The sequence below is a fragment of the Tachyglossus aculeatus genome, chromosome 2 (assembly GCF_015852505.1).
Source record: "Tachyglossus aculeatus isolate mTacAcu1 chromosome 2, mTacAcu1.pri, whole genome shotgun sequence".
In the NCBI taxonomy this organism is placed as follows: domain Eukaryota; kingdom Metazoa; phylum Chordata; class Mammalia; order Monotremata; family Tachyglossidae; genus Tachyglossus; species Tachyglossus aculeatus.
In genome coordinates this window covers 67,871,911-67,899,466 of record NC_052067.1, presented here as the reverse complement: position 1 = coordinate 67,899,466, position 27,556 = coordinate 67,871,911, and the positions used below count along the sequence as shown (strand labels likewise).

Sequence of the window (27,556 nt, the reverse complement as noted above, 5' to 3'; positions counted from 1 at the left end):
TACTGTGTGCAGAGCACTGTACTAAGCGCTTGGGAAGTACAAGTTGGCAACATATAGAGACAGTCCCTACCCAACAGTGGGCTCACAGTCTAAAAGGGGGCGATGGAGAACAAAACCAAACATACTAACAAAAGAAATAGAATAGATATGTACAAGTAAAATAAATAAATAAATAGAGTAATAAATATGTACAAACATATATACAGGTATATACATATATATACATATATACAGGTAAAAAGGTGAAAAGGTAGATGTGTGATAAATTTCCAGTAATATAGGAGCAACAGGAGGCTACTGGAGTTTATACTTCCCAGAGGAGATGAGGTCCAATGAGATTATCTTTTTTGTTAATGTAATTGATTTAGTGTGAATAAAAAGGAAAGAGAACAAGAAAGAAAGGAGATGATTTGGCAAGAGGAAGAGTTGTCAGTGAGTAGAAAAGAGCACTGAGAGAGAGGGTGTATGAAAACAACTGCATTATTGTTGTGGTAAATCATTTCATTTTCATACCTAAAAGCACTTCATGACTGCTAACTGTTGTATTATGCTCTCCTAAGCCCTAAGTACAGTGTTCTGCACTCAGTAAGTGCTCAGCAAATACCATTGATAATAATGATGATTTCCTGGATGATGGAGCAAGCAGGAGAAAGTCAGTACTAGCTTATGAAGCTTTTCTCTCAAAATTAAGTGCTGGGATAGACACAAAATAATCAATTCCACATGGATTTCACAGCCACATGGGAAGGGAGACTGGTATTTAAGTTCTGTCTAGCAGATTGGGATTGGAACCTAGATCTCCTGACTCTCAGGCGTGTATTTTTTTCTGCCAGGCCACACAGTTTTAATCCCTTAAGTAACAGAAATTTTATGATATGGATTCTGAGTCAGGTAGGGGAGAAGGAGACTGCATAGAAAAACCTGATCAAGAATTCATCTCAAGCCTCATCGCTGCTATGAGATCCCGGTTTGGGAATCCAATTGGGAAATGTGAAAACGGGAAGGCCATTTTATGGAAGGGATTACCTTGAATGCTGAGGAGAAGGGTATTTTTCATGAGGGAAAATTTTGCATTCCACCTGTAGGGGAACAATAAAAAAAACAGCAAAAGCAAAGATTTAAAATGAACCACTTACTGCTGACAGTGGAGAAGCCACAGGTGCTGACAATAAGCAAATAAAATTAATAAGCAGCAAGACCAGTTAATAAATTTCATTGGTTTCTGCATCATGTCATTATGTTTGCAGCCTGAAGTGTTATGAGGGAATTTCAAACCTTTCATTATGGTTTCATATGATTATGGCTGTTAATGCAGTGTGTAGGGCAGTAGTAGGCTTCAGTAACTGACTTAGAAGTAAAGTGTCATATTTTAAAGACTTAATTAAGATTGCTAGGTGAAAGCAAGTTGTGGCTTCACAACTCTAATCTGCTTTAATCAGCAGCCTATGGAAAATTGGACTCCCAGCACTTCATTTTCTGAGAATTCCAGATAGTCAGTGCCCTCTTAATAGTTTCTCTGAACCACGGATTCTAGTTTTCAAACTATCCATCCTCTATAGCTCATTTTCCGGTGTTCCCGCAACTTCAGTCCCTAATTTCCCTCAGCAAGGAACTTTGCCCCGAATCCTGGATTTTATAAATTCCACAAATTGCAGCTCTTGTCTTCTTCCAAAGCCTCTGCAGTTTTTTTAGGTACAACAAGATGCACAACAGGGCCAGAGCTAAACTTTTTCCCCTTCCTACATTGTGTTAGTGTCAGCACTTTTCTTGATTATTCTTGGTTATAGTTTTTGAAACCTTTTCTCATAAAGATATACATCTAAATACAAAAGTGATACCTATTTTAGATTATGCTCAGTATGTACTGTGTTCTGTGTGGCTCTTTAGGGTAGTGAAAGCCTAGACAAAGGCACAGCTTTGCAAGCGCCCAAATACACACATTGTAGTTGATCAGAAGCTGATTATGAGTCAGCAGTGAAATGCTATTAAAAAGCCAAAATGCTGCTTGGGATCTATCAACAACAGTGTGACTGTGAAGAGTTGGAACTGTATCCTCTCCCTAAACCCTGCCCTGTTCGAGGTTTTATAATGGAGCACTGTGTCCAGTTTTGGTCTTTTAAAAAGAAGTGGAGAAACTGATGCGACTCCAGAGGAAAGGAACCAGAAACATCAAAAAGTGGGAAAGGTTCAAGGAATTAAGGTTTTTTAGGCTAAAAAGGAGAACAAGGGTTGATCTGGATATAAGTAGGGAGAAGGGGAGAAACCATATCAGGTGTTCTGTACATCTAGAGCACTGAACAAGAGGAAATAAGCTTAAATTAAATTAGGAGAGATTTTTAGTTGGATAAGAAAGAACTTCTGTCGCAAAGAGCTACTAAGGATATTTGGAGTCTTCATTCCTGTAGTTATTTAAGGAAAAAATAAGCAGCTATCAGTCCTGAATGGCTTATTCATTCATCTCTCTGGAGCCAGGGGGCTAGGTCAGATGATCTCTCAAGTGCCTTTCCAACTCTAGGTAAAAGTGGTTTTGTTCAGTGCTCTGTCCCTGAGTGTAATTTCATGTAAATGTAAAGATGAATGCATTCAACTTTGTGCCAAGAACTGAACTACTGCATTTATTTAGGTTACATTAAAGCTAGATTAATTTCTTATTTCAGTCGTTCTACGTCTTGCACTGTCACTTCAGAGGTTGCAAAAATTCAGATTTTGCAGCTTCTGAGTTTCCAAAGTTTTAAAACCACAAATTTTAGTAAGTCTAATTTTACTCAGTATGACTCAAGTTGTTAAGAAAGAAAGGTTTATGCTGATCAGGCATATTCAAATAGTTTCATGAATGCAAAACTACTTTTGCATATCACTGACTTTCTTAATGTTCAAGGAACTGGATATTTTATTATGACAGTGTCCTTGGTACCAACTAGTCAAAATTTAGGGATCAACGCTTGTAAAACACACACACAGACATTTGTTTCCCAAACATTGAAAATAAATTAGATATTTTGTAAAGTTCTAATGCACATATGTTGATAGAGAGGCAGCGTGGCTCAGTGGAAAGAGCCCAGGCTGGGGAGCCAGAAGTTGTGGGTTCTAATCTTGGCTCTGCCACTTGTCAGCCGTGTGATCTTGGGCAAGTCACTTAACTTCTCTGGGCCTCTATTCCTTCATCTGTAAAATGGGGATGAAGACTGTGAACCCCACTTGGAATAATCTGATTACTTTGTATCTACCCGAGCGCTTAGAACAGTGCTTGGCACATAGTAAGCATTTAACAAATAGCAACATTATTAACATAATTATTATTATTATTTCTCATTTAAATGACATGTAATAGTCCTAGATATTGTTTAGGTAGGCACTTATACAATTTACACATACTGAATTGTATATGTACATCCAAATCTATGTGTATTATATTTATATCTGAAGTTAGATCTTCCCTTACTATGAAAGCATCTGTCTACTTCGCAGGTGGATAAGGGTACAGTTATTTCCTGCTATCACTCACAGAATCATAAATTCTAACTAAACTTAGGGGCAGTGCAACTTTACTCTTGGTTCCATGATTCTAGATTTAGTAACAATCACATTTTGTCACTGACTTATCAAGCTTGTTCAGCCTGACCATTGAGACTTATAGGGTTAGTCTTATGTTAATAAAGTCCTTTTCCAGGGTTAAGTTAGCTCCCAGGATGATGATCTAGTGCCAGTTGAAGAGCAGCGTGGCTTAGTGGAAAAAGCGCATGCCTGGGAGTCAGAAGACCTGGGTTCTAATCCCAAATCTTCCACTTGCCTGTTGTGTGTGACCTTGGGTAAGTCACTTAACTTCTGTGTGTCTGTTTCCTCATCTGTAAAATGGAGAGTCAGTGCTTGTTCTCCCAGCTTCTTGTACTAAATATATTTCCAACAGGGGCTGTGTCTAACCCGAGTAACTTGGGTCTGCCCCAGTGCTTAGAACAGTGCTTGACACACAGTAAGTGCTTAAGAAATACCACAACGATAATAATTATTACTATTATCGTTATGGTATTTGCTAAGCACTATTCTCTAATGTTGTTGTTGCTGTTGTTGTTGTTATCAGTATCACCAACATCATTGCAAATCTAGTTCAACTGGATAAATTTCAAGGTCTGAAGCTTCTTAGGGGATATAAATAGGGAAGCCTGTTTATCTCCCATTTTGGACTAGAAACCTCTCCCTTAATTTATCATTGTGGTCATGCTGATGCTCTCTTTTACATAATAATAATAATAATAATTGTATTGAAGTGCTTACTATGTGCCAAGCACTGTTCTAAGCACTGGGGTAAATACAAGGTAATGAGGTTGTCCCACATGGGGCTCACAGTAAATCCCCATTTTACAGATGAGCTAACTAGGCACAGAGAAGTTAAGTGACTTGCCCAAGGACACACAGCAGACAAGTGGCAGAACCGGAATGGAACCCACGACCTCTGACTCCCAAGCCCGTGCTCTTGCTACTAGGCCGTGCTGCTAAAACTATTTTCCCAGCATAGGATGTGTTTTCAACTTGTGATTTTGAAAAAAGGTTCTTTTGGTGGGGGAGGGTGGCGGTTTGCTGAAAAACTAGAGGAAGACTCCTATGGGGAGACCCATTAGAAAACATTTATGAGGATTACATATTTATTACTCTATTTATTTATTTATTTTACTTGTACATATCTATTCTATTTATTTTATTTTGTTAGTATGTTTGGTTTTGTTCTCTGTCTCCCCCTTTTAGACTGTGAGCCCACTGTTGGGTAGGACTGTCTCTATATGTTGCCAACTTGTACTTCCCAAGCGCTTAGTACAGTGCTCTGCACACAGTAAATGCTCAATAAATATGATTGATTGATTGATTACCAAGGAGTGTAAGGAATGAGTGTCCAAAAGATAGTGGTTTTAAAATTTCAGTTCTTACCCAGTGAATTTAAATATTAAATTTTCTATTAGACACTGGAATGCAGTTTTGGTGTAAAAGACTTTCATCGTCTAGTTGACATTTCACAGGGTTATTTCCTCTTAATATCATGGAATGCTTTGTTGCATTTGGTTGAATGCCATTAGTACATAGTTCAGTCCAGGGTAGGAGATCTTATTTATTTTTCATTTTACGTTATTTCAGCTGTTTTCATTTTTCCTTTATTGTTTTCCCGCCTCCTGCGGAGTTCCTTTTCAAACATTGAGTACACTTGCTTACTTGGTTTATGACTAGCATTTTGAGACACAGGTCTGGGGTCAGTTGTTCTTCCTTTTCCAGCTGGTCAGATAGCCTCTGCCTCCTGACAGTGATGCAGTTTAACACACTGTGAAATAGAATCTCTGGCCAACAAATTACAGGAATACAAGGAGCTACTGTGTTCTTCGGGGGATAAAAATAAAATTCAATTAACTTTTTCATGTTTCATTAACTAAATTTATCCTTTTAACAAAGTATAAACTTGAAGTACATCTTAGTGAATTACACACTGCAATCTTACTATAGTTTCTTTGAAAAAATGACAGCTATTGGATTTTTTTCTTCTCTAAACAAATTTTTCCCTAGTTGTCTGACTTTTTAATCTGGGGTCAATCAGTCAGTCAATTAGTGATATTTACTGAGTGCTTGCTGTGTGTAAGAACACTGTATTAAGCACCTGGGAAAGTATGATACAAAAGAGTTGGTAGACACTATCCTAGCCATTGATGTACATAGAATCTAGAGGGGGAGATAGACCTTAAAATAAGTTACAGGTAGGAGAAATGGCCGAGTGTAAGGATATGTACATAACTGTTGTGAGACTGATGGCGGGGTGAATATCAAGTGTTTAAGGGGTATGTATCCAAGTTCATAGACAACGCAGAGGGGAGCGTGGGGAGGAGAAATGAGGATTTAGTCAGAAAAAGTCCTCTTGGAGGAGTTCCTTCAGCAAAGGAAGGTAGGAGGAGGTGAGCTAAGAGTTTTAAAACTGATGGTAAGAAGTTTGATGCATTGGTGGATGGGCAACCATTGGAGGTTTTTGAGGAATGGTGAGATGTGGTCTGAACTTTTTTTAGAAAAATGATTTGGGAAAAAGAGTGAAGTAAGAACTGGAGTGGGGATAAACAGGGTGCAGGAAGATCAGAAAGAAGACTGATGACCGATGCAGACTGATGATGAAGACTGATGCAGTCAGGGTGGAATGTGATATGTTTGGATCAGCATAGTAGCAGTTTAGATGGAGAGGAAGGGGTGGATTTTAGTGATGTTGTGCAGGTAGGTGACGCTGAATATGTGGGTTGAATGAGAATGGTGAGTCGAGAATAATGCCAAGGTTGCTGACTTATGAGACAGAGTGGGTGGTGGTACTATATACAGTGATGGGAAAGACAGCGGGAAGACAGGGTTTAGGCAGGAAGATGAGGAATTCTGTTTTGAATGTGAGGTATGAGGTGCCAATGGGACATGCAAGTAGAGATGTCCTGAAGGCAGAAGGAAATACAAGTCTGCAGAGAAGGGAATCACCCACATAAGATGGAAGTTGAAGTTCTGGAAGCAAATGAGCTCTCCAAGGGAGTGGGGGTAGATGGAGAGTAGAAGGGAACCCAGAACTGAACCTTGAATGACCCTCATAGTTAAGAAACTGGGAATCATCCATTATTCAAGAAAAAAGTATCTTGTTATGGAAACAGTGTGGATATGCTTTCTTGAATAGTTAATAGCTGTTATATTGGTACTGAGTAAAATGTATCTTCTATTGGATAAACACACTGTGGTGTATTGTTTACCATTCAGTTTATTAGGGTTTTTACTGTCTCAGTGAACAGATAGGTATTGTACATTTTATAAAAGAATTCTTTTTACAGTAGAGGTGCTGTGTAGATTATTGTAATAATTTGAAATTGAGCTGAAGGAACAGTTTTTTTACATTTAAAGATAGCTCCATTCACTGCTACTGAAAAGGGATAACAGTGTTTAAGGAACTGTCTCATTTATTTTACAGGATTATCTTGATTGTATCACTGACCAGACCAGGCTTTCTTTGGGCATTGAAGAGCGATCAGCCCTATTTGGAAACATACAGGACATCTATCATTTCAACAGGTAAGTGAAGATTTAAGGATGGGCTCTGTGAAAAGAAACCAGCAAAATGTTGTGCTTCTCCCAGGGCAGTGTTACCTCTAGCATGATGAGTATGAAATAAGAAAGCTATTCTTCTGTAATCATTTTTGTTCAGTTTCACAATCTTGCTGTGGATGCCCTGAACAACCCTTGGCAGGCAGAGTCCTTATTGTACGATAAAGTCAATATTTTATCTCCGATAAACGTCTCTCCTTTCCTTCCAAACTGTTGCCCTGGAAATAGACATTACTGTTGTCTCCCTCGTCAATTTGGGATTTATAGTAGTGACCGCTCCTTTTAGTGCTATTTATTGAATGAGTTTTGACAGTATTTTTCTCTAAAGAGGCTTCAGGAGTGGATGAAAAACCATGAAAGATGGCGAACATTTCCTAAGCAAAGCTCTAAAGATAGTAAATAGAAGTGAAGTGAGTGAACAAAAAAGAGAAATCGGTGGAGAATTGAAGGAGAAAACCAGAAAATGGGTAAATTGAAAATTCGAGTGGGAATTAGGTAGAGTTGGAGTGCCTTTGTATTAACCAGAAGTGATTAAAAAATGAAAGTAGGCAGGTACACACATCTGTACTACTGGGATGTTGAGAGGATCTGGAAGGTGGGAATTAATTGGGAAATGTTTTTAGGAAAAGGTGACTTTAGAATGACTTTGAAGTTGAAGAGGAATGCGATTAGGCAGATTTGAGTGAGAGGGAGTTTCACAGATGGGGAAAAGTGTGAGTAACAGTCAGAGACGTGAGAATTGGTGGTGAGACAAAGGTTGGCTTGGGAGGACTGAAAGGTGTGAATTGGTGGAAAAGGGGGGTGGGCAAGGTAGGAGTATACAGTTCCTGGGGATCCAGTAGTTAGGAGTTTTTGTTTACTTCAAAAGGAAACACATAGCCATTAGAGGTTTTTTCTGCATTCTGAACGGCATTCTAAGACATTGATCCGATGTCTTGTCTAGTGTAGACTTAGGAGGGGAGAGGCTTAAGGCTGGGTATTGTGTCTCTTGTTATGGTTTTGTGAAGGTGACTAGAGGTATTTGTATGCATCTGTGTAGGATATCTTGTCTCTGACATTTATTGTTACTGTCATTGACACCCTATCCTTGTGCAGGCAATGTGTCTGTCAACTCTATTGTAGTGTTATCTCCCAAGCGTTTACTACAGTGCTCTGTGCACAGTAAGAGCTCAGTAAACACCACTGATTGACTGAACATGATAAAGCAAGAGCCTTTCTGTAGACTAAAATGTAGGGACAGGAAGCTTTGTTTCATCTTAAAAGAAAGTCTTTTTCGGTGTAAACAATAATGGAATAGAAAATTTGGGGCCCAGCACCAGAAGTTTTTTAACCAATTAAATTCTTTATTTTGTGTGGGGAGGGGTATGTTAACACTTACTATGTGCCAGGCACTAATCTAAGTGCTGAAGTAGTCAAGATAATCAGGTTGGACACAGTCTATGTCCCACATGGGGTTTACAGTCTTAATCCCCATTTTACACATTAATTGACAGATGTAGAGATGTGAGTTGACTTGCTGCTTCTCTAAATTCCTGAATTATTGTGCCTGAATTTGCCCAAGATTGCAAATTAGATCTCCCAACTGGATCTGAGTCCGGCTCCAAAAGAGGATCCGCAGGAGTCTACTTCATTAATCACTTAGCACCTTATTTGACTAGATCTTTCACCCCTCCTGAGCCAGAGACCAATCCAGAAAGAACCCTGAGAAATTCCATATTTTTTTTATGATCACCACCAGCAGAATGCTGGGCCCTGTACCACCCATTGTTCTTTTACTGTAATATTGTGAAGTTGTCAAAACCCAAATTTCCATGCAGTAAGCAAGGCTGAAGCAGAGACCCGAAGGTGTAGCAGCATCACAGCTGTTTCCTCCTACACCAAACCTACTTGCCCCAACTTGTCAACTGTATTTATTATACCAGATCAGGCTCATGCTGTATGAAGAATGTTCCCTAATTCTTCAGTTGTGTTCTATACAAACAGGTCATGCAAGCTATCTTGTAGCAGAAATGACTGTACAAGAAAACTCTAGAGTTTAATAATAAAATATAAGGGTCAGGGGGTCAAAGCAATAGTATTTCTGAAGCTGAAAGTTTTAATCTTGTTTCAGTGATAACTTGCTGTTAAGCCCTAAGCATGTTTCTTAGTGTTGACCTTGATTTATTCATCTGCCTAACTAATGACTAGATCTACCCTACCTCACTGGGAGTCTTAAGGAATAATTAGCAAACGATTTTGTGAAACACTTGGAAAACATGAAATAGGGGAATCTAAAAGATAAGTGCCTTCCCAACAAAGCTGTACATAAATGTAATTATAGAATGCATACTTTTTCCAGTGTGAATATTTTATTTCTGTAAATAGCAAGTACGCTGTAAATCACTAGAAAATAGTGTAACTTTTCTACTGGATAATAAGTAATGTAATACATTATATCTAATCATTTGTTTTTCTAAGCCAAATGATTCTAATTCTGTTAACTTTTCTACTAGCATATATTTTCCTTCCCCTTAAAAATTTTCTAAGAAGCCAAATGGCTTAGCAGAAAAAGCACAGTTCTGGGAATCAGAGGACCTGGGTTCTAATCACTTTTCTACCACTAGTCTGCTGTATGTTGGGCAAGTCACTTAATGTTTCTGTGCTCAGTTTCCTTATCTGTGAAATGGGGATTAACTATGAGCTCCACGTGGAACATGGGCTGTGTCCAACCTGATAATCTTGTATCTAACCCGGGGTTTAGTACAGTAACTGGCACATAGAGCTTAACAAATGCCTTAAAATACTACAATAAATAATTTTATTCTTTCCTGAATCATCTCCAGGTTTTCCTCATATTTTAAGGTGCAGTGGTGGAAACTGGAAACAATAGTTGAATAAAATCCTGATATGTAAAGCATGATCTTATGCTTGCTTTTTTTTTAATAACAACACTGTATTGCCAACAATTTTCAGCTTTAGATAACTCTGATTCCTAGGGTTTTTTTGTTGTATTTGTCTTGGCCATTTTTTCCCATATTGTATTTTTATTGTCTTGCTCTTAGTACCATGAACTTTTCTCCATTATTTTCATCCTGTTTTTGTGGGACTTATCCTAATTTTCAGGTGCAATTTGATTTTCATTTCTTGCCTTCCAACATGTTAAGCAACCTTAATCAATTTGATGTAGTACTAGCAGTAGTTTTTTATTCATTTCATTTGGAAAATTGATGAGCACACCCTCAATTGTCTCATTGCATCACTGCTAAAGATATTAACTAGAATTGATTTCTAGACCTATCACCATGTAATACTCTGGACATCAGGGTGCTCTGAGTCATTTTTGACTCACCCTTCCAAAAAGATCTTCGAGCCAACTATGCCAACACCTAAAACAAATATGTCAGTTTTCCTGTAACATGGGGGATTATATTCTTCCTTAACTTCAGGAACGAAAATTTGTGTTTTACTAGACATCGCGTATCCAATGCCATAAGCATATTCACAACCGTATCTTCTGACACCGCATCACTCTGCCTCCAGATGGATGCACATTGTCATAAGAACATTCCCTAATTCGACTTTTGTGTGCTATCCAGAACTCGTAATGAAAACAGGCTTCCAGGTAGAATCGACTGTATTGGCAAACCATACATAATATAATAATAATAATAATAATAATAATAATAACGGTATTTGTTAGCACTTACACTGTGCAAAGCACTGTCCTAAAATGGGGTAGATACAAGCTAATCATGTTGGACACAGTCCATGACCCACATCAGGGTCACAGTCTTAATCCCCCTGTTACAGATGAGGTAACTGAGGCACATATAATAATAATAATAATAATGGTATTTGTTAAGCATTTAGTATATGCCAAGCACTGTTCTAAGTGCAAGGGAAGATACAAGGTAATCAGGTTTTCCCACGTGGGGCTCACAGTCTTCACCCCCATTTTACAGCTGAGGTAACTGAGGCACAGAGAAGTTATGTGACTTGACCAAAGTCACACAGCTGACAAGTGGCAGAGCTGGGATTAGAACCCATGACCTCTGGCTCTCAAGCCCAGGCCCTTTCCACTAAGCCACGCTGTTTCTCAGCTTGTCCATGGAAATGCAGTATGGGGTGCACTCAAAGGCCTTACATTTCCATCTAAATATAAACTGGAAGTTGTAAATGCAATATTGATTGTGTATAAAGCTTGTCATTCCATTATTCAGTAAAATGTCATTGATTTGGAATAATTTTGTCCTAACAGAAATGTATTTACTTTCTATTACGTTGTATTTGATGGGTCAATAATTTCCAGGAATATTCTTTTTTCCTTTTTGGTTTTTAAGATAGGCATTTAACATCCTCCCTGTTTTATGAGTTCTCAAAATTAATGGCCTGAAGCTCTTCAGTGATATCTGGCAGTTCTTTATGGACCACTGGTTGTTCTCAAACAGCGTCTGTTCATTTTAAATGCACTCAGGTTTTTTTAAAAAAAGCAATGCTCTTTATTGCTTTCCTTGGTCTACATTGGTTTTCAGTATTCCGTTATATGGAGAACAATGTGTATTGAGTTATCTTCATAACACAAAAATATTTCCAGTTGCTTCTTATCTCAGGTTTGATTTTTCTGGTCTCCTCTAAAGGTGAAACGGAACATAGATGCAGAATTCAAGGAATTAAAAACACGATTTTTCCATCGGAAAAGTGTCCCTTACATATATTGATTTCATACATGTATAAATGCTTCATTAAGGCTTCTGCATGCTTGTCAATCCACTTTCTGAGGATGGAGTCTTTTGTTTTTAGAAAATGACACTTCCTTCCACATACTCTCAGTTCAGATGCAATTGGCACTCAGGGAGTTTTGAAATCTTGTTATTCTCTTTTTTTGGCCATCTGAAATTTCAGCCAGTGCAACTTGTTGAAATCTATCAGAAATGAACATTGGTTTAGGAGAAAACTTTTACACATGTCCCCCACTGATAATTTGTTGCTGTCATCCTTGCTGGCAGAGTGCATTCAGGCAGGAGTTAAGGGCATGAATAAGTTTTTAGTTGTGCCATATGAGTTAACTATCCCTCCCATTAAGTCTTAGACTAACCATACATATGGAGAAAACTTAAACAGCAAATGGAATAACTCCCTGTCTCATTTTTTTCTCTCAGGACTTCCAAAAGCACATTCAAATGTAATTCATAATGTAATGGTAATGTTCTGTGTTCTACGCTGATTGTGTGGTCAAAAATCATCATCATCAAAAAGTATTTTATCAATTGCTTACATATCCTATCTTTTGCTATCCTTGTCTTTGGCAGGAAGGGCCAGATCCTTAAGTGCCAAATTTCCATTATGAATAATAGGAGAAAAAGGAGCAAGGACTTGAGGAATGAGGACTGAGAGCTAAGAGCAAAGAAACCAGAAAGCCACCCTTTTGGTTATTTCCAGCTCTGATAGGATTTTTCAGAGACCAGGAGTGAGCGAGGCTGAGAGTGTGCAAGGGGTCCCTGGTGGGACTGGCACCCATAACTAGGTCCACGCTATTGCTGGAGCCTTCCAATTCATCGTTCAATTCCTCACCCAGTCACCCGGGACACTGGCTAGTGCTGGCATTCTTCTGTGAACTAGGTCATTCACAAACATAAAGATGGTTGACTGGAATTTAGGAGGATCAGTATAGCACCCAGACAAAATATCACAATCCCAATAACTTCCAAGCCTCTTCCAAGAATATAGAGCCATCTTGTGACTGCTGAGAGTCCACCCTGGTGCTAGCAGTATATGTCTTTATTCGATTGCCAGTCTCTGCAGTGGCAGAACATCTTCTTTGGATAGCACTGATTAGAGTTGCTCTTGGGTAGCACTGAACATGGGCAGACACACTCAAAAGCTGTAGCCAAAAAGCGATGGGGACTCCCACCTCCAGGGAGTCAGTCAGTCGTGTATATTGAGCACTTACCGTGTGCAGAGCACTGTACTAAGTGCTTGGGAAGGTACAGTATAACAATATGACAGATACATTCCCTGCCCACAACAAGCTTACAGTCTAGAGGGGGAGACAGATATTAATACAAATAAATCAAATTACGGGTATGTACATAAGTGCTGTGGAGCTGGGAGGGAGGATGAATAAAGAGCAATGCAGAAGGGAGTGGAAGAAAAGGAAAAGAGGGCTTAGGGAAGGCCTCTTTTAGGAGGTGTGCCTTCAATAAGGCTTTGAAGGTGGGGAGAGTAATTGTCAGATTAAAAAAGGGAGGGCGTTCCAGGTCAGAGGCAGGATATGGGTGAGACCTAGGCAGTGAGATAGATGAGACTGAGGTAAAGTGAGAAGGTTAGAATTAGATGAGTGAAGCGTGTGGGCTGGATTGTAGTACAAGAGTAGTGAAGTGAGGTAGTATGGGGCAAGGCGATTGAGTGTTTTAAAGCTGATGGTAAGGAGTTTTTGTTTGCAGTGGGAGGTGGGCAACCACTGGAGATTCATGAGAAGTGGGGAAACATGGCCTGACCATTTTTGTAGCAAAATGATCTGGGCCGAAGTATGAACTGCCTTAGGGAGAGACAGGAAGCAGAGAGGTCAGCAAGGAGGCTGATATGGTAATCAAGGAAGGATAGAATAAGTGCTTGGATTAATGTAGTAACAGTTTGGTTGGAAAGGAAATGGTGGATTTTAGCAATGTTGTGAAGGTCAAACTGACAGGATTTAGTGACGAATTTACTATGTGGGTTGAATGAGAGCAAGGAGTCAAGGATAATTCCAAGGCTACAGTCTTGTGAGACAGGAAGGATGGTAGTGCTTTTTACAGTGATAGGAAAGTCAGGGGAAGGATATGGTATGGGTGGGATGATAAAGAGTTCTGTTTTAGACATGTTAAGTTTGAGGTGATGGCGGGACATCTAAGTAGTGATGTCTTGAAGTCAGGAGGAAATGTGAGACTGAAGAGGTGGCAAGAGTTCAGGGCTGGAGTTGTAAATTTGGGAATCATCCACATAATGGTAATAGTTGAAGCCAAGGGAGTGATTGAGTTCTCCAGGGAAGCGGGTGGTAGAAGGAGAATATAAAGGGCCAAGAACTGAACTTTAAGGAACACCCACAGTTAGGGGGTGGGAGACAGAATAGGAGCCCACAAAAGGGACTGAGAATGAGTGGCCAGAGAGATAGGAAAAGCAGAAGAGGATAGTTTGTGTAACCGAGGTTGAGTAATGTTTTCAGGAGAAGGGGATTATCAACAGAATGATCAGAGATGATCAGGGGATGATCGGAGAAGCAGCGTGCCTCAGTGGGAAGATCACGGGCTTTGGAGTCAGAGGTCATGGGTTCAAATTCTACTCCGCCAATTGTCAGCTGTGTGACTTCTCTGTGCCTCAGTTACCTCATCTGTAAAATGGGGATGGAGACTGTGAGACCCCCATGGGACAACCTGATCACCTTGTAACCTCCCCAATGCTTTGCACATAGTAAGCGCTTAATAAATGCCATCATTATTATTATTATCAACAGTGTCCAAGGCAGCTGAGCGGTCAAGGAGGATTTGGATGGATTAGAGGCCATTGGATTTGGAAAGCAGGACACTATACTAAGTGCTTGGGAGAGTACAATACATCAAAGTTGGCAGTCACGATCCTTGCTTCCAGTACAGAGGAGTTTAGAGTCTAGTTTACTCGTCCTTCATCTCCTCATTAATTCCTCCCCTCTTCCTTCTCTTTCCTGTCCTTTCTCTCCTCCTCCTTCTGTCCTTTCTTTCCTCCTCCATCTCCTCTTCTTTCCTGTTCTTCTTTACCTTCTCCTCATGTTCTTCCTTTCCTCCATCATCTCCTTCCTGTTCTTCTCTCCTCCTCCGTTTTCTCTCTTTCTCCTCCTCCTTGCTGTCTTCTTTCCCCTCTCAGCCCTGCCCTTTTGATGCCCTATTCCCTACACCCTTTTCCAAGTTCCTCCTATGTTCAAATGAAAACTTGATACCCCTGCATCCATTTATATAATAGTGGCATTAACGATTTTCAAAGTCTCAATTTTTTATACCTTGCAATTTGCCTGTTGTCTGTTAACAATAAAAGTAATTCTTAATAATAATAATGATGGTATTTGTTAAGCGCTTACTCGGTGCCAGGCACTGTAGTAAGCGCTGGGTAGGATACAAGCAAATTGAATTGGACACAGTTCATGTCCGACTCAGTCTCAGTCCCCAATTTACAGATGAGGTAGCTGAGTTACAGAGAAGTGAAATGACTTGCACAAGGTCACCCAGCAGACAAGTGGCAGAGATGGGATTAGAACCCATGATCTTCTGACTCCTGGCCCTTGTTCAATCCGCTGTGCAGTTTCTAACAATTCTCAGCACTAAAGACAGTGAAAGCTAATGTTTTCTCCCAGCCTTCACAGTTCAGCCAGACTAGATCTTAAGCTGTATTTCCCAAAGTCTCACCCCAAAGAATTATTTTGTATCAAACAATAGTCTAAAGTTCCTCTTTTAAAAAAAATCTGTTTCTCTTCCCTTTGTGTAAGATTACTACCTGCCTGGAAACTGATGACCAGAATAACCCTGAAATTTCAGTAATGTGACCATAGCATTAAAAACTAAATAAACTGGTGGAGGATGAAAGACTGGGGAAGGGAATTCTCCAAAATTGGGAAACAAAGGAAAATAAATGTCATTTCTCTTGCACAACATCCCCTTTTGGACTAAGACATTTCCAAATAATTGTCTGAATCTGTCTCCAAGAATGAAAGTCTTGAACATTAGCAGTCATTGTCTAATTCTTTAGTCTCGCTTTAAAACACTTAATTTTTTGGCCCTTCAGAAGTTTTGAATTTCATTTCTTAAGGTTTCTTCTTTAACCTTTCTTCTAGGAAGGCCATAGCAAAATTTCTCCATTCTTTCATTTCCTTTTTTTTAAATACACACTGTTCCTCCAGAAAGAGAATTACAAGTTAATACTCACTACCCTAGTGTCCACAATTTTTGCTTTCTGAGAACAGCAGGATAATTCCATGGCCTGTCTCTTTTCCTTCCTTCCTGCACCTAGTACAGGTGGTAAGTTGAGAGAAAATAATTTATGTTTCTTCAGAGACTAAGTGGAGCACAGTGTTTCTGCCACATCTTTTGCACTCTCAGTTTCTTGGACTTAGGCCATGATGGAAGTAGTTTCCACTATCCCTCCTTAACAGGCAGTTTTTCAAGCCTATGGCAGTGTACACGAAAGATGAAGGGAAATTTTGTACAGTTCACAGCACTGCATTTTATTCTTGTTTGAGTATATCTTACTACAACTGTACAAAGCTAACTGCTGATTGACCTGGCCTAAGAGGGAAGGGAAGCATTGCAGGCAGTGGATTTCAAACTTAAAGAAGATTGGCTCCATTACTGCATCTCAGTTTACTCTGAAGCATCAAAGCCTTCAAGGTCATGTCACAATTCTTGTTTTCACATTCACAAGCAAAGTCAGCCTTGGTTTTGGTACAAATTAATGGGTAATATGTTACTGTGAAATGGAATAGTGTTTCCTGCCACTGAACACCCATACACATATAAATGCACACCTATGGAAATAAGAATTGATATTTTTCCCTTAGTTTTCTTTTGAAAAGAAGATACATTTGGGAAGATTGGTTAGGGGCAAAAAAAGGTACCTGTACATTTCTTTCTCTCTGTCTCTCTCTCTTTGTCTCTTTCTCCCTCACCCACACCCCATCTTGTTTTTCTTGCTCCCTGACCCCCATCCACCTCTGACATGGAATAAGATGACCACAATTAAATCAGACCTTTGAGAAGAAAATGAAGTAATAGGAAGCCCAGAAAAGCAGGAAGAAGGGAAGCAGAAGAGAAAGGAATTCAATAGAAAAAAGTATTGGTACCCAAGGACACTGAAGTGCTTGTCCAAGGACAATTTTATTTTCCGGGTGAATAAAAAAATATGAAATTTAAAAAAAATCTTAGGAAAAATATACCTCCTTTTAGTCTGAGTCTGTAACTAAATTAATTTACATTTTCCCTTCTCTTTTCCTCTCCTTGCATTCTCGCTTCCTCTCCTTGCATCCTCACTTCCCATCTCACAAAGCCACAATAACTGGAATGTTAGCAAAACCTAGGTGATTAGTGGAAGTCCTGTAAGTCTACATAAGTTGGGTTTCTAGGTATGTGTGTTCACAAAACACACCGCGGCACAGCAACTATCCCTTGATTTGAGGGCTTATAAGAACCTTAACTACTGACTAAAATCTAAGGCCCCATTCCTGCCAGCAATCCTGCACTGTTATCTGTCTTGCTACAAACATCAGAGTGTGCCATCTTAAAGGCACTAAATAATATTATTCAGTCTCAACAATACTGTTTCCCAGTGTCCCACTAACTTTATTATGTCATCAACAAGCATCGACAGTGGGAGTTTTCACAAACGATAACTTCTGTTTGTGTAGCGCCTTCATTTTTCCAAAGTGCTTTTACACCCGTTACTATCTCAGCATCCCTGTGAGATAAAGAGAAGTACTTTTATAATTTCCCAGACCTTAAGATTCAAAAGGGCCTTGATGTTCAGTTTACATATCTTAAGAACATAATCACTCATTCCATTCTGGGCCCCCCCGTCTCGTATTCTGTCTCTACCCTGGTCATCACACTACCCTAGAAGATCAGTGTTGCAGTCATCCTCGGTGTTTTAACTCATTGCTAGGGAAATGTCTTTAACAGTCCTAGCCTTTCCATAAAAGCTTCCTGGGGGACAAATGCTCCTGAAATCTATCTAAATTCCCTAGCCCATTTAAGTGCATATTTTGGGGAAATTACTGGTTAAAAGACTGTTTTTGATCCTTTAGCCTGCCTTGACTTGACGGTGACACAAATCTCTACAATGAAAGTAAAATTTAGAAAGTAGAAGGTAGAGGCAAAGATAATTTTCCATCTCTGCTGATGCGTCATTAGTATTGAAAGCTTCTTGTGCACAGGGATCGTATATATGTACCCTATTTTCCTCTCCTTAGGGCCCAGCACAGTGCTTTGCCCATGGCAAGAACTCAATAATTACCACTAAATGATTACTGTTGCGCTTAATTCTCCCATATTTTGGAGGGCTTAGAAGTTCGAAGACATGGTGGAACAAATTTATTGCAGAGCTAAATATATGTAGCAGCATGGCTCAGTGGAAAGAGCCCAGGCTTGGGAGTCAGAGGTCATGGGTTCTAATCCCATCTCCTCCACATGTCTGCTGTGTGACCTTGGGCAAGTCACTTAACTTCTCCGAACCTCAGTTACCTCATCTGTAAAATGGAGATGAAGACTGTGAGCCCCACATGGGACAACCCGGTGACCTTGTATTCCCCCCCAGCGCTTAGAACAGAGCTTCACACATAGTAAGCACTTAACAAATGCCATTGTTATTATTATATGTAGCCTACAAAATGGGAAAACATCAATCTTCAACCAGAATATTTTAAAACTTTGAGTGCCAAACATGCGCCAGGCAACATACAGAACACAGATAAACTAGAATCATTTTTCCCTAGTGAACATTCTTTTGTACTGTAATATTCAGGCTAAAGGGGAAAGTACCTATTCAGCATATATAGATGACACATGAATGGTGTTTGCTCCCTTCAGCCCCATTTTAAGTTTCCTTTTTATTTTTTACTTTCCTGTTCCTTGGCATTATGCCAAGGCTCCCCTATTCGGCCAATCCGTACCACCACAGTATCTGATGAGCACTAAGCAGAAAGGCCAAATGAGATCATCTCAGGTCTGTATCAACCACCCTTCAACACAGCTGCAGATTACTTCGGAGCCTCTCTGGTGAGATTCCCTTCTGGCCAGCTTCCCTCTCCCATTTGGATGGAACCTGGCCAGAGAGGCTCAGAGGTGGAAAGAGCTCTGATGAAGCTGCAGAGGAAGGGTGGCAACCGGGGGTCACCCTCCAGGGCAGCAGCTGAGGATGTAGGAGCAGTTCCGTTGGTCAGCCTACCGCGTCATAAGGACGAGGCCTCTAGGCCAATCGCATGATAAAGTTTAGGCCCAGAAGCATTTATTGCTCTTCATTTACTTCACACACACTCAGAGGAAGGGAGATTTTTCCGATTCCGCAAAGGTAGGTGACGTCCAGATCCGTGTTTTTTATAGGAAGGTTGCACCTTGTTCAGAATAGATGTCACAATCAAGGCCGTAAAGGAATCGCTCTCACTAACAGATACAAAGCTTTTTGGCTTCTCTGTTGGGAAAGTTCACGTACTCCTGGAGACCCAGCCTCTTTTGGCAGCTAGAGCTGCATCTGTTTCATACAAGCACAGCAACAGAACACAGCAGGTCAGGGCAGGAAGTAGAGAAGCCATTTCCTCTGCAATATATGCCACAGGAAAATCGTGTATAATTTTAATCATTAGTTGACGATCCTTCTGTAGGTGGAAAAGTGTGTGCGAACTTGCTTTGCCTGCCATCTGTGACTTTTGGAGTGCTGATCTGATTTCCTTTATTTAATTTAAGCTGGTTATTACATTATGAAATGAGGCAATAAAAAGCAGTTTGAATATATACAGTTGTGCAAAATGTGCCTTATTTGCAATTCTTAATAACATTTTCCCTTTTTTAAAAAAAATTTAGTGAACTTTTGCAAGAATTGGAAAACTGTGAAAATGATCCTGTGGCCATAGCAGAATGTTTTGTTTCTAAGGTAAGGCTTCATTTTAGGACTTAGAATAATGATTCGAGTGCTTTCATTTCAGCTAGGGTTAAGAAACATATAGCTTAATGTTTCAATCTGCCACCTGGTTATTAAACAAGGCAAAATTGCATCCAATCCAAAGGGGGTAAAGAAATTAAAGAATCATGATTCTATTGCTCCATAATGACATTTCTTATTCCCCAGGTGATAACTTGGAGGTTATTTTCTGAGATTGGGGTGTGGAAAGTCTGTTTGTATTTAGAAGTGCAGCAAAATGAAAAACCTAAGGGAAACTAACTTAATTAGTGTGTGCATGCAATAAGCAGTGCTGTTGTACAGGCACAGATGACCAAGTTGGAAAGAGTCTGGCTGGATCTGACTATTCCCTGATTGATTTGCTCCAGAAAGACAACCCAAACAGTTAAATTGGGCCCCCAGGTGGATTTCTTGGCCTGGTTTATCCATTTGAGTTCACTCTAACAAATCAAGCAAGTGATTGCTCTGTCGTCTACTTCACTTAGGCTTTTCAGACCCAGCCAATATGACAGGCTGTTGTTGACTGAAAATAAATACACCCAACCTCATGAACGCAATTTCACTGTAATCAGCATCAAATAAAAAAGGACAGCTATGTATTTATAGATATCCTGCATCTAAGTGGTATCCTAACGATTTTGATGACACATGACTATCAGAAAGAAAGATCGGACTGATAGAAGTTATTCAGTGAAAGGTTGCTTTTAGCTTTATTAAACAATAGAATACTGTGGTTTTCGTTACAATCATGTTTGGCACAGAATACAGATTTTTAGTAAAGATTGCCAACGGTGGCTTTGAACCTCTACTGGATTGGTATTTCACAAATCTCAAGTTCTGAATGGACACTATGAAGACCCTAAATCTTGTGTCTTCTTGACATACCCTTAATTCATTTCTAGTTGGATATGTAGTAATAACAGACAAAAGAAATCCCTAAAGCTGCCCCTATTTCCACTTCTAAAGGTTTGCAAAACCTAAGTGTGGTTTTGAATCTAATCATACCACTCATCGTTTACTGAGGCTATGTAAAGGCAGTTGATGGGGGTGGGCATTAAATCAAAGATAGCTGCAACATTTTTTTACCCTTGCCTCATTTGCCTACATATAATAATAATGATAATGTTCTGAAGGATGAGGACATTTAAAGAAAATAAAGAACATGGCAAAGAAGACACTGCCTGTATAGGAAATACTGACAGTAACCACAGTGCATAAAATACATAGAATTTTTCAGAAACATTTGGCTTTTGCTGGTGACTGTAATCAGAGGCTGATTAAAGGGGCTCCAGCATAAGCTTAGCTATGGTTTAATTATTCACATAAAAGTTTGTGTGTATGGTTCATTGCCAACTCCCAATCCTCCTTTTTCACTGTAATAAAGCCAAGTTTAATTAGAAGACTGACTTCAGCACTCCACACGTTTACATTTAAGGAAGAAGTTTTAAAGGAGTGTTTGATTTTGGCACTACACACACTTCACTCAGCGCCCTGAAATTTAGAAGATGCTAAGTTTTCTGAACATTACCAGCTTCTTAACCATGGGGAAGGAATAGAAAATTGCTTTTAATTGACCAAGCCATTAATGAGAGAAGTAGGGCAGGCAACTGGTTTCCACCTTAATCTGAACCACTGAGGTTTCTGCAGAGATTCACCTTTGACCTCTTATTTTTGAAGTATGTTTTTCATTGAGGCTTAAAGGAGACCCTGTTCATAGAATAGAATCACTTCCTATGCTAACTAGAATGAAGACCTGTTAACTTAAGAAGAAAAAGTCTTGACCTCTTTTGGGAATAGCTGTTCTGTATTCTAAAGAGCCCTGACTGTACTGCTGTTAAACAATTTCTGTGCTTTTGAATGTTTCGCATATTGGTGATGCTGGCAAGCCCAATTCCACACTCCCAATTTCAACCATTTATCTTGACAGGTATAATCTATGACATATGCTTTAGTTCCTTTGGTCTCTGGTAATAAAGTTCAGAATATTTCGGTTTTATTCCAAAGTGTTTACCATTCAAAGCACCGACTAACTTTAATAATACCTAACAAGCAATGAAGATTTTGGAATGTATGGATACAAATATTTCAAAGCTCAGTGGAATTGTAAACCATAAATCATAGATCCTTGAACCTAGGGTGCAGTTAGCCATTTGTTTGCCTCTGAGAACTCTACTGTGGACTTAGAATAGTATATGATATGGAACAGGGTGGCCCATTTTAATGCAACTTTATTTCCAAACTAATCTAAAAAGGCTATCCTGTAGTCAAAGTTAGGAAAAGGAGCCAGAATGCCCCAAAGTATGCTGGCACTCAGCTTTGTTGAGTTTCTTTGTTCCCCAAAAGAGGTCGTGTTAAAATCAGACTTTGAGAGAGCCCTGAATATAAATTTTTAGCCTTTTTTTCCTCTGTTGCAAAGCATACATTGGGCTTTGGTTAGGCAGTCAAAAAATGGCTTCCGATACATGACATTTTAGAAGCTCTAGGACACTAAAGCTCTTTGCAGAGTAAGATATAGCTGGTATGAGTGTAGGGATTTGAAAATTACATTTAGAAGGCCATCAGATTGTCTTTCACTTATCTTGCCAGGTAAACAAGGTATTATTTTCCTCAGTTCTTGTTTCTGGCTTCGTTTTCATACATTACTAGATCGATTTTTTTTTCATAACCTGCATTTTCTACTCAAATTTCTAAATCAGGTCTTTTTCATCATGTTTAATGAGTTGAGTGAAATAAACATGGTATTTAATGCAATCAAGCTGGTCTTTTCTAAAATTAACTTTTCTGGTATCCACAAACTATTTCCCCGTGTTAAGGATTTCTACGTTAGTGCTGTAAAATTGCATTATGCATTCTATTTATAAAATGGATTTTTTACTGTGCCCTCCAAAGCTAAAGTTAGAATTAAATTCCCAAATCAATTATTTGTATAAAGTGAGGGATAGAGAATTATTTATGATTACTTAAGTGTTTTGAGGGCAGAAATGGTTTTATATAAGGAGAAGCAGGAAATATTACCTAATTTTAGACAATAGAAGACCAACTATGGTGAAGTCATGTAAAGTTTTAATTTGTAATAAACCAACCCATATACCACCTTAATGTAGTTGAGTACATCTGGCTTTTCAGAAGTGATTAGTGCCATTAATGGTGCTATTAAAAAAAAAATTAAACAGAGCACTGCTTGTTGCCCATTTGGTGTGCTGCATTCCTAGGCTTTAACTGTCTTGGTAATAGGATGCGACACAATTGCTCTGACCTAGCCCAGAATCTGGACATATGCAAACCACCGTGAAAAATGGCAGTAACAACAAATTATTATTCTGAGCATGAGAGATTAAGATAATTATCTTAATTATAGGTCCAATACAGATTGAAGACATATTGAGAAACCTTTGCCAGAGCACAACTCATTATGCTGAAAATAGGACAGAGCTCTGAGGATTCTGAATGTTTATAAATCAGTGAATCATTGACATTTATTGACTGTATACTGTGTGGAGAACCCTGTACTAAGTGCTTGGGAGAGTACTGTACAACAGAGTTGGTAGACACGTTCTCTTATTCTAAATTGAGCAAGGCATAAAAAGAAGTTGGTAAAGTAGGAATGATTAAAATGCCTCATTAAAAAAAATTCCATTATATGGACTAGGCCGTGTACTAAATTGGCTCTATTGAGTGAACTGATGGAAAAGTGCAAGGGAGAAAGGGGACAGCCAAATGAGGCAAGTCTGGAAGGCACCAGAGACAACAACTGAAATCACCAGTCCATATGTTTTGTTTTGTTGTCTGTCTCCCCCTTCTAAACTTTGAGGCCGTTGTTGGGTAGGGACCGTCTCTATATGTTGCCAACTTGTACTTCCCAAGCGCTTAATACAGTGCTCTGCACACAGTAAGTGCTCAATAAATACATTTTTTTAAAAAATGAAACAATCAAGGCCAAATTGACCCTGGAACAGTCGCTCCCCAAAGTCCTCATACATTCCCAGGTGGGCCGAGTCAGAACCTGTCTGTAGAATAATAATACTAATAGTTGTGGTATTTGGTAAGCACTTACTATGTGCCAGACACCCCAGTACTGAGTGCTGGGGTGGATGCAAGCAAATTGGATTGGACACAGTCCCTATCCCATGTGGGGCTCACAGTCTTAGTTCTTATTGTACAGATGAGCTAACCGAGGCATAGAGAAGTTAACTGACTTACCCAAGGTTCAATGGCAGACAAGTGGTGAAATCAGGATTAGAACCCAGGGTCTTTTGACTTCCAGGCCGATGGTCTGTCCACTGGGCCATGCTGCTTTCTTTATATTTGCCATCATCATTCAATCAGTGGTGTTTATTGAGCACTTAGTGAGTATGGAGCACTGTACTTAAGCACTTGGGAAAGTATAATATAGCAGAGTTGATAGATATGGCACCTGTCCTCGAGGAGCTTACATTCTAAAGGGGGAGACAGGCATTCAAATAGATTAGAGTTAGGGCAAATACTACTAATAATGATGATAATAATGGCATTTATCCTCTCTGGATAAAAACCCTCTCTGGACCCCACCTCACCTTCTAGTTATCGTCCCATATCCCTCCTACCATTCCTTTCCAAACTCCTTGAACGAGTTGTCTACATGCGCTGCCTAGAATTCCTCAACAACAACTCTCTCCTCGACCCCCTCCAGTCTGGCTTCCGTCCCCTTCATTCCACGGAAACTGCGCTCTCAAAGGTCACCAATGACCTCCTGCTTGCCAAATCCAACGGCTCATACTCTGTCCTAATCCTCCTCGACCTCTCAGCTGCCTTTGACACTGTGGACCACCCCCTTCTCCTCAACACGTTATCTGACCTTGGCTTCACTGACTCCGTCCTCTCCTGGTTCTCCTCTTATCTCTCCGGTCGTTCTTTCTCAGTCTCTTTTGCAGGCTCCTCCTCCCCCTCCCATCCTCTTACTGTGGGGGTTCCCCAAGGTTCAGTGCTTGGTCCCCTTCTGTTCTCAATCTACACTCACTCCCTTGGTGACCTCATTCGCTCCCACGGCTTCAACTATCATCTCTACGCTGATGACACCCAGATCTACATCTCTGCCCCTGCTCTCTCCCCCTCCCTCCAGGCTCGCATCTCCTCCTGCCTTCAGGACATCTCCATCTGGATGTCCGCCCGCCACCTAAAGCTCAACATGTCGAAGACTGAGCTCCTTGTCTTCCCTCCCAAACCTTGTCCTCTCCCTAACTTTCCCATCTCTGTTGACGGCACTACCATCCTTCCCGTCTCACAAGCCCGCAACCTCGGTGTCATCCTCGACTCCGCTCTCTCATTCACCCCTCACATCCAAGCCGTCACCAAAACCTGCCGGTCTCAGCTCCGCAACATTGCCAAGATCCGCCCTTTCCTCTCCATCCAAACTGCTACCCTGCTCATTCAAGCTCTCATCCTATCCCGTCTGGACTACTGCACCAGCCTTCTCTCTGATCTCCCATCCTCGTGTCTCTCTCCACTTCAATCCATACTTCATGCTGCTGCCCGGATTATCTTTGTCCAGAAACGCTCTGGACATATTACTCCCCTCCTCAAAAACCTCCAATGGCTACCGATCAATCTGCGCATCAAGCAGAAACTCCTCACCCTGGGCTTCAAGGCTGTCCATCACCTCGCCCCCTCCTACCTCACCTCCCTTCTCTCCTTCTACTGCCCAGCCCGCACCCTCCGCTCCTCCACCACTAATCTCCTCACTGTACCTCGCTCTCGCCTGTCCCGCCATCGACCCCCAGCCCACGTCATCCCCCGGGCCTGGGATGCCCTCCCTCTGCCCATCCGCCAAGCTAGCTCTCTTCCTCCCTTCAAGGCCCTGCTGAGAGCTCACCTCCTCCAGGAGGCCTTCCCAGACTGAGCCCCTTCTTTCCTCTCCCCTCGTCCCCCTCTCCATCCCCCCGTCTTACCTCCTTCCCTTCCCCACAGCACCTGTATATATGTATATATGGTTGTACATATTTATTACTCTATTTATTTATTTATTTATTTATTTTACTTGTACATTTCTATCCTACTTATTTTATTTTGTTGGTATGTTTGGTTCTGTTCTCTGTCTCCCCCTTTTAGACTGTGAGCCCACTGTTGGGTAGGGACTGTCTCTATGTGATGCCAATTTGTACTTCCCAAGCGCTTAGTACAGTGCTCTGCACATAGTAAGCGCTCAATAAATACGATTGATTGATTGATTGATTGATTTATTAAGTGCTTACCATATGCAAAGCAATGTTCTAAGCGCTGGGGAGGTTACAGGGTGATCAGGTTGTCCCACAGGGGGTTCACAGTCTTAATCCCCATTTTACAGATGAGGTAACTGAGGCACAGAGAAATCACACAGCCGACAACTGGCGGAGCCAGGATTAGAAGCAGCGTGGCTCAGTGCAAAGAGCCCGGGCTTGGGAGTCAGAGGTCATGGGTTCTAATCCCGGCTCCGCCGCTTGTCAGCTGTGTGACTTTGGGCAAGTCACTTAACTTCTCTGAACCTCAGTTACCTCATCTGTAAAATGGGGATTAAGACTGTGAGCCCCACGTGGGACAACCTCATCACATTGTATCCACCCTACTGCTTAGAACAGTGCTTGGCACATAGTAAGCACTTAACAAGTGCCACCATTATTATTATTATTATTTGAACCCATGACCTCTGACTCCAAAGCCCGTGCTCTTTCCACTGATCCACGCTGCTTCTCATGCTGCTAGTGGAGTGGGAGAATATTTTCATAAGTATTGTGGGGCTGGGGTGAGTATCAGGGTGCTTGAGGAGTACACAGCCAACTTCCTAGTCAACCCAGAGGGGAGGATGGATAGGAGAAATAAAGAGCTTGGTCTGGGAAGGTCTCTTGGTGGAGATGCAGTTTTAGCAGGGTTTTGAAGGTGGGTAGAGTGGTGGACTGTCAGATATGAAGGGAAAGGAAGACCCAAGGGAGAACGAGGGCAAGATGTAGGTTGGTGTTAGAGGAGCTGAGTGTGTGGGTTTGGTTGTAGTGAGAAATCAGAGAGGATAGGTAAGAAAGAGAGAGAGCTAAGTGCCATAAAGCCGATGGTGATGCCATGCCTGTGTGAAAGATGCCTGAGCACACAGTCAATCAGAATCAACTAGCAAAGCAGAATATTCATTCAATTGTATTTATTAAGCACTTACTATGTGCACAGCAGTGTACTAAGTGCTTATAGTGAAAGAGGAGGCTCTACAGCAGGTGCTCTTAATAATAATAATACTAATAATAATGATGGCATTTATTAAGCGCTTACTATGTTAAAGCACTGTTCTAAGTGCTGGGGAGGTAACAGAGTGATCAGGTTGTCCCACGGGGGGCTCAGTCTTAATCTCCATTTCACAGATGAGGTAACTGAGGCACAGAGAACTTAAGTGACTTGCCCAAAGTCACACAGCTGACAATTGGCGGAGAGGGGATTTGAACCCGTGACCTCTTACTCCAAAGCCCGAGCTATTTCCACTGAGCCACGCTGCTTCTCTTCCTTTTCTAAAGTCAGAGACAGTCTGCTCCTCGCAAGAGTCCTCCAGAAATCCTCGCCATAACAGAATAGCCTTCAGTCAGGAGTAACGTGGCCTAGTGGAAAGAGCAGGGCCAAGGAGTTAGAGGACCTGAGCTGTAATCCCAACTCCATACTTGTCTGCTGTGTTACTTGGGCAAATCATTTAACTTGTCTGTGCCTCAGTTCCCACATCAGCAAAATAGGGATTCAATACCTATCCTCCCTCCTACTTAGACTGTGAGCCCCACGTAAAACCTGATTATCCTATATCTACCCCAGCACTTACTACAGTGCTTGTAAGCAC

General features: G+C 40.6%; 1 protein-coding gene across 1 annotated transcript in view; it reads left to right on the top strand.

Annotated features, from left to right (window-relative positions):
* Positions 1-27,556, top strand: part of PLEKHG1 (pleckstrin homology and RhoGEF domain containing G1) — a 261,546-nt gene that overhangs the window by 185,381 nt on the left and 48,609 nt on the right. The window contains exons 4-5 of the mRNA XM_038766904.1: positions 6,962-7,062; positions 19,644-19,713. Coding sequence (XP_038622832.1) covers positions 6,962-7,062; positions 19,644-19,713 — 171 coding nt within the window. The remainder of the gene's footprint in view (positions 1-6,961; positions 7,063-19,643; positions 19,714-27,556) is intronic.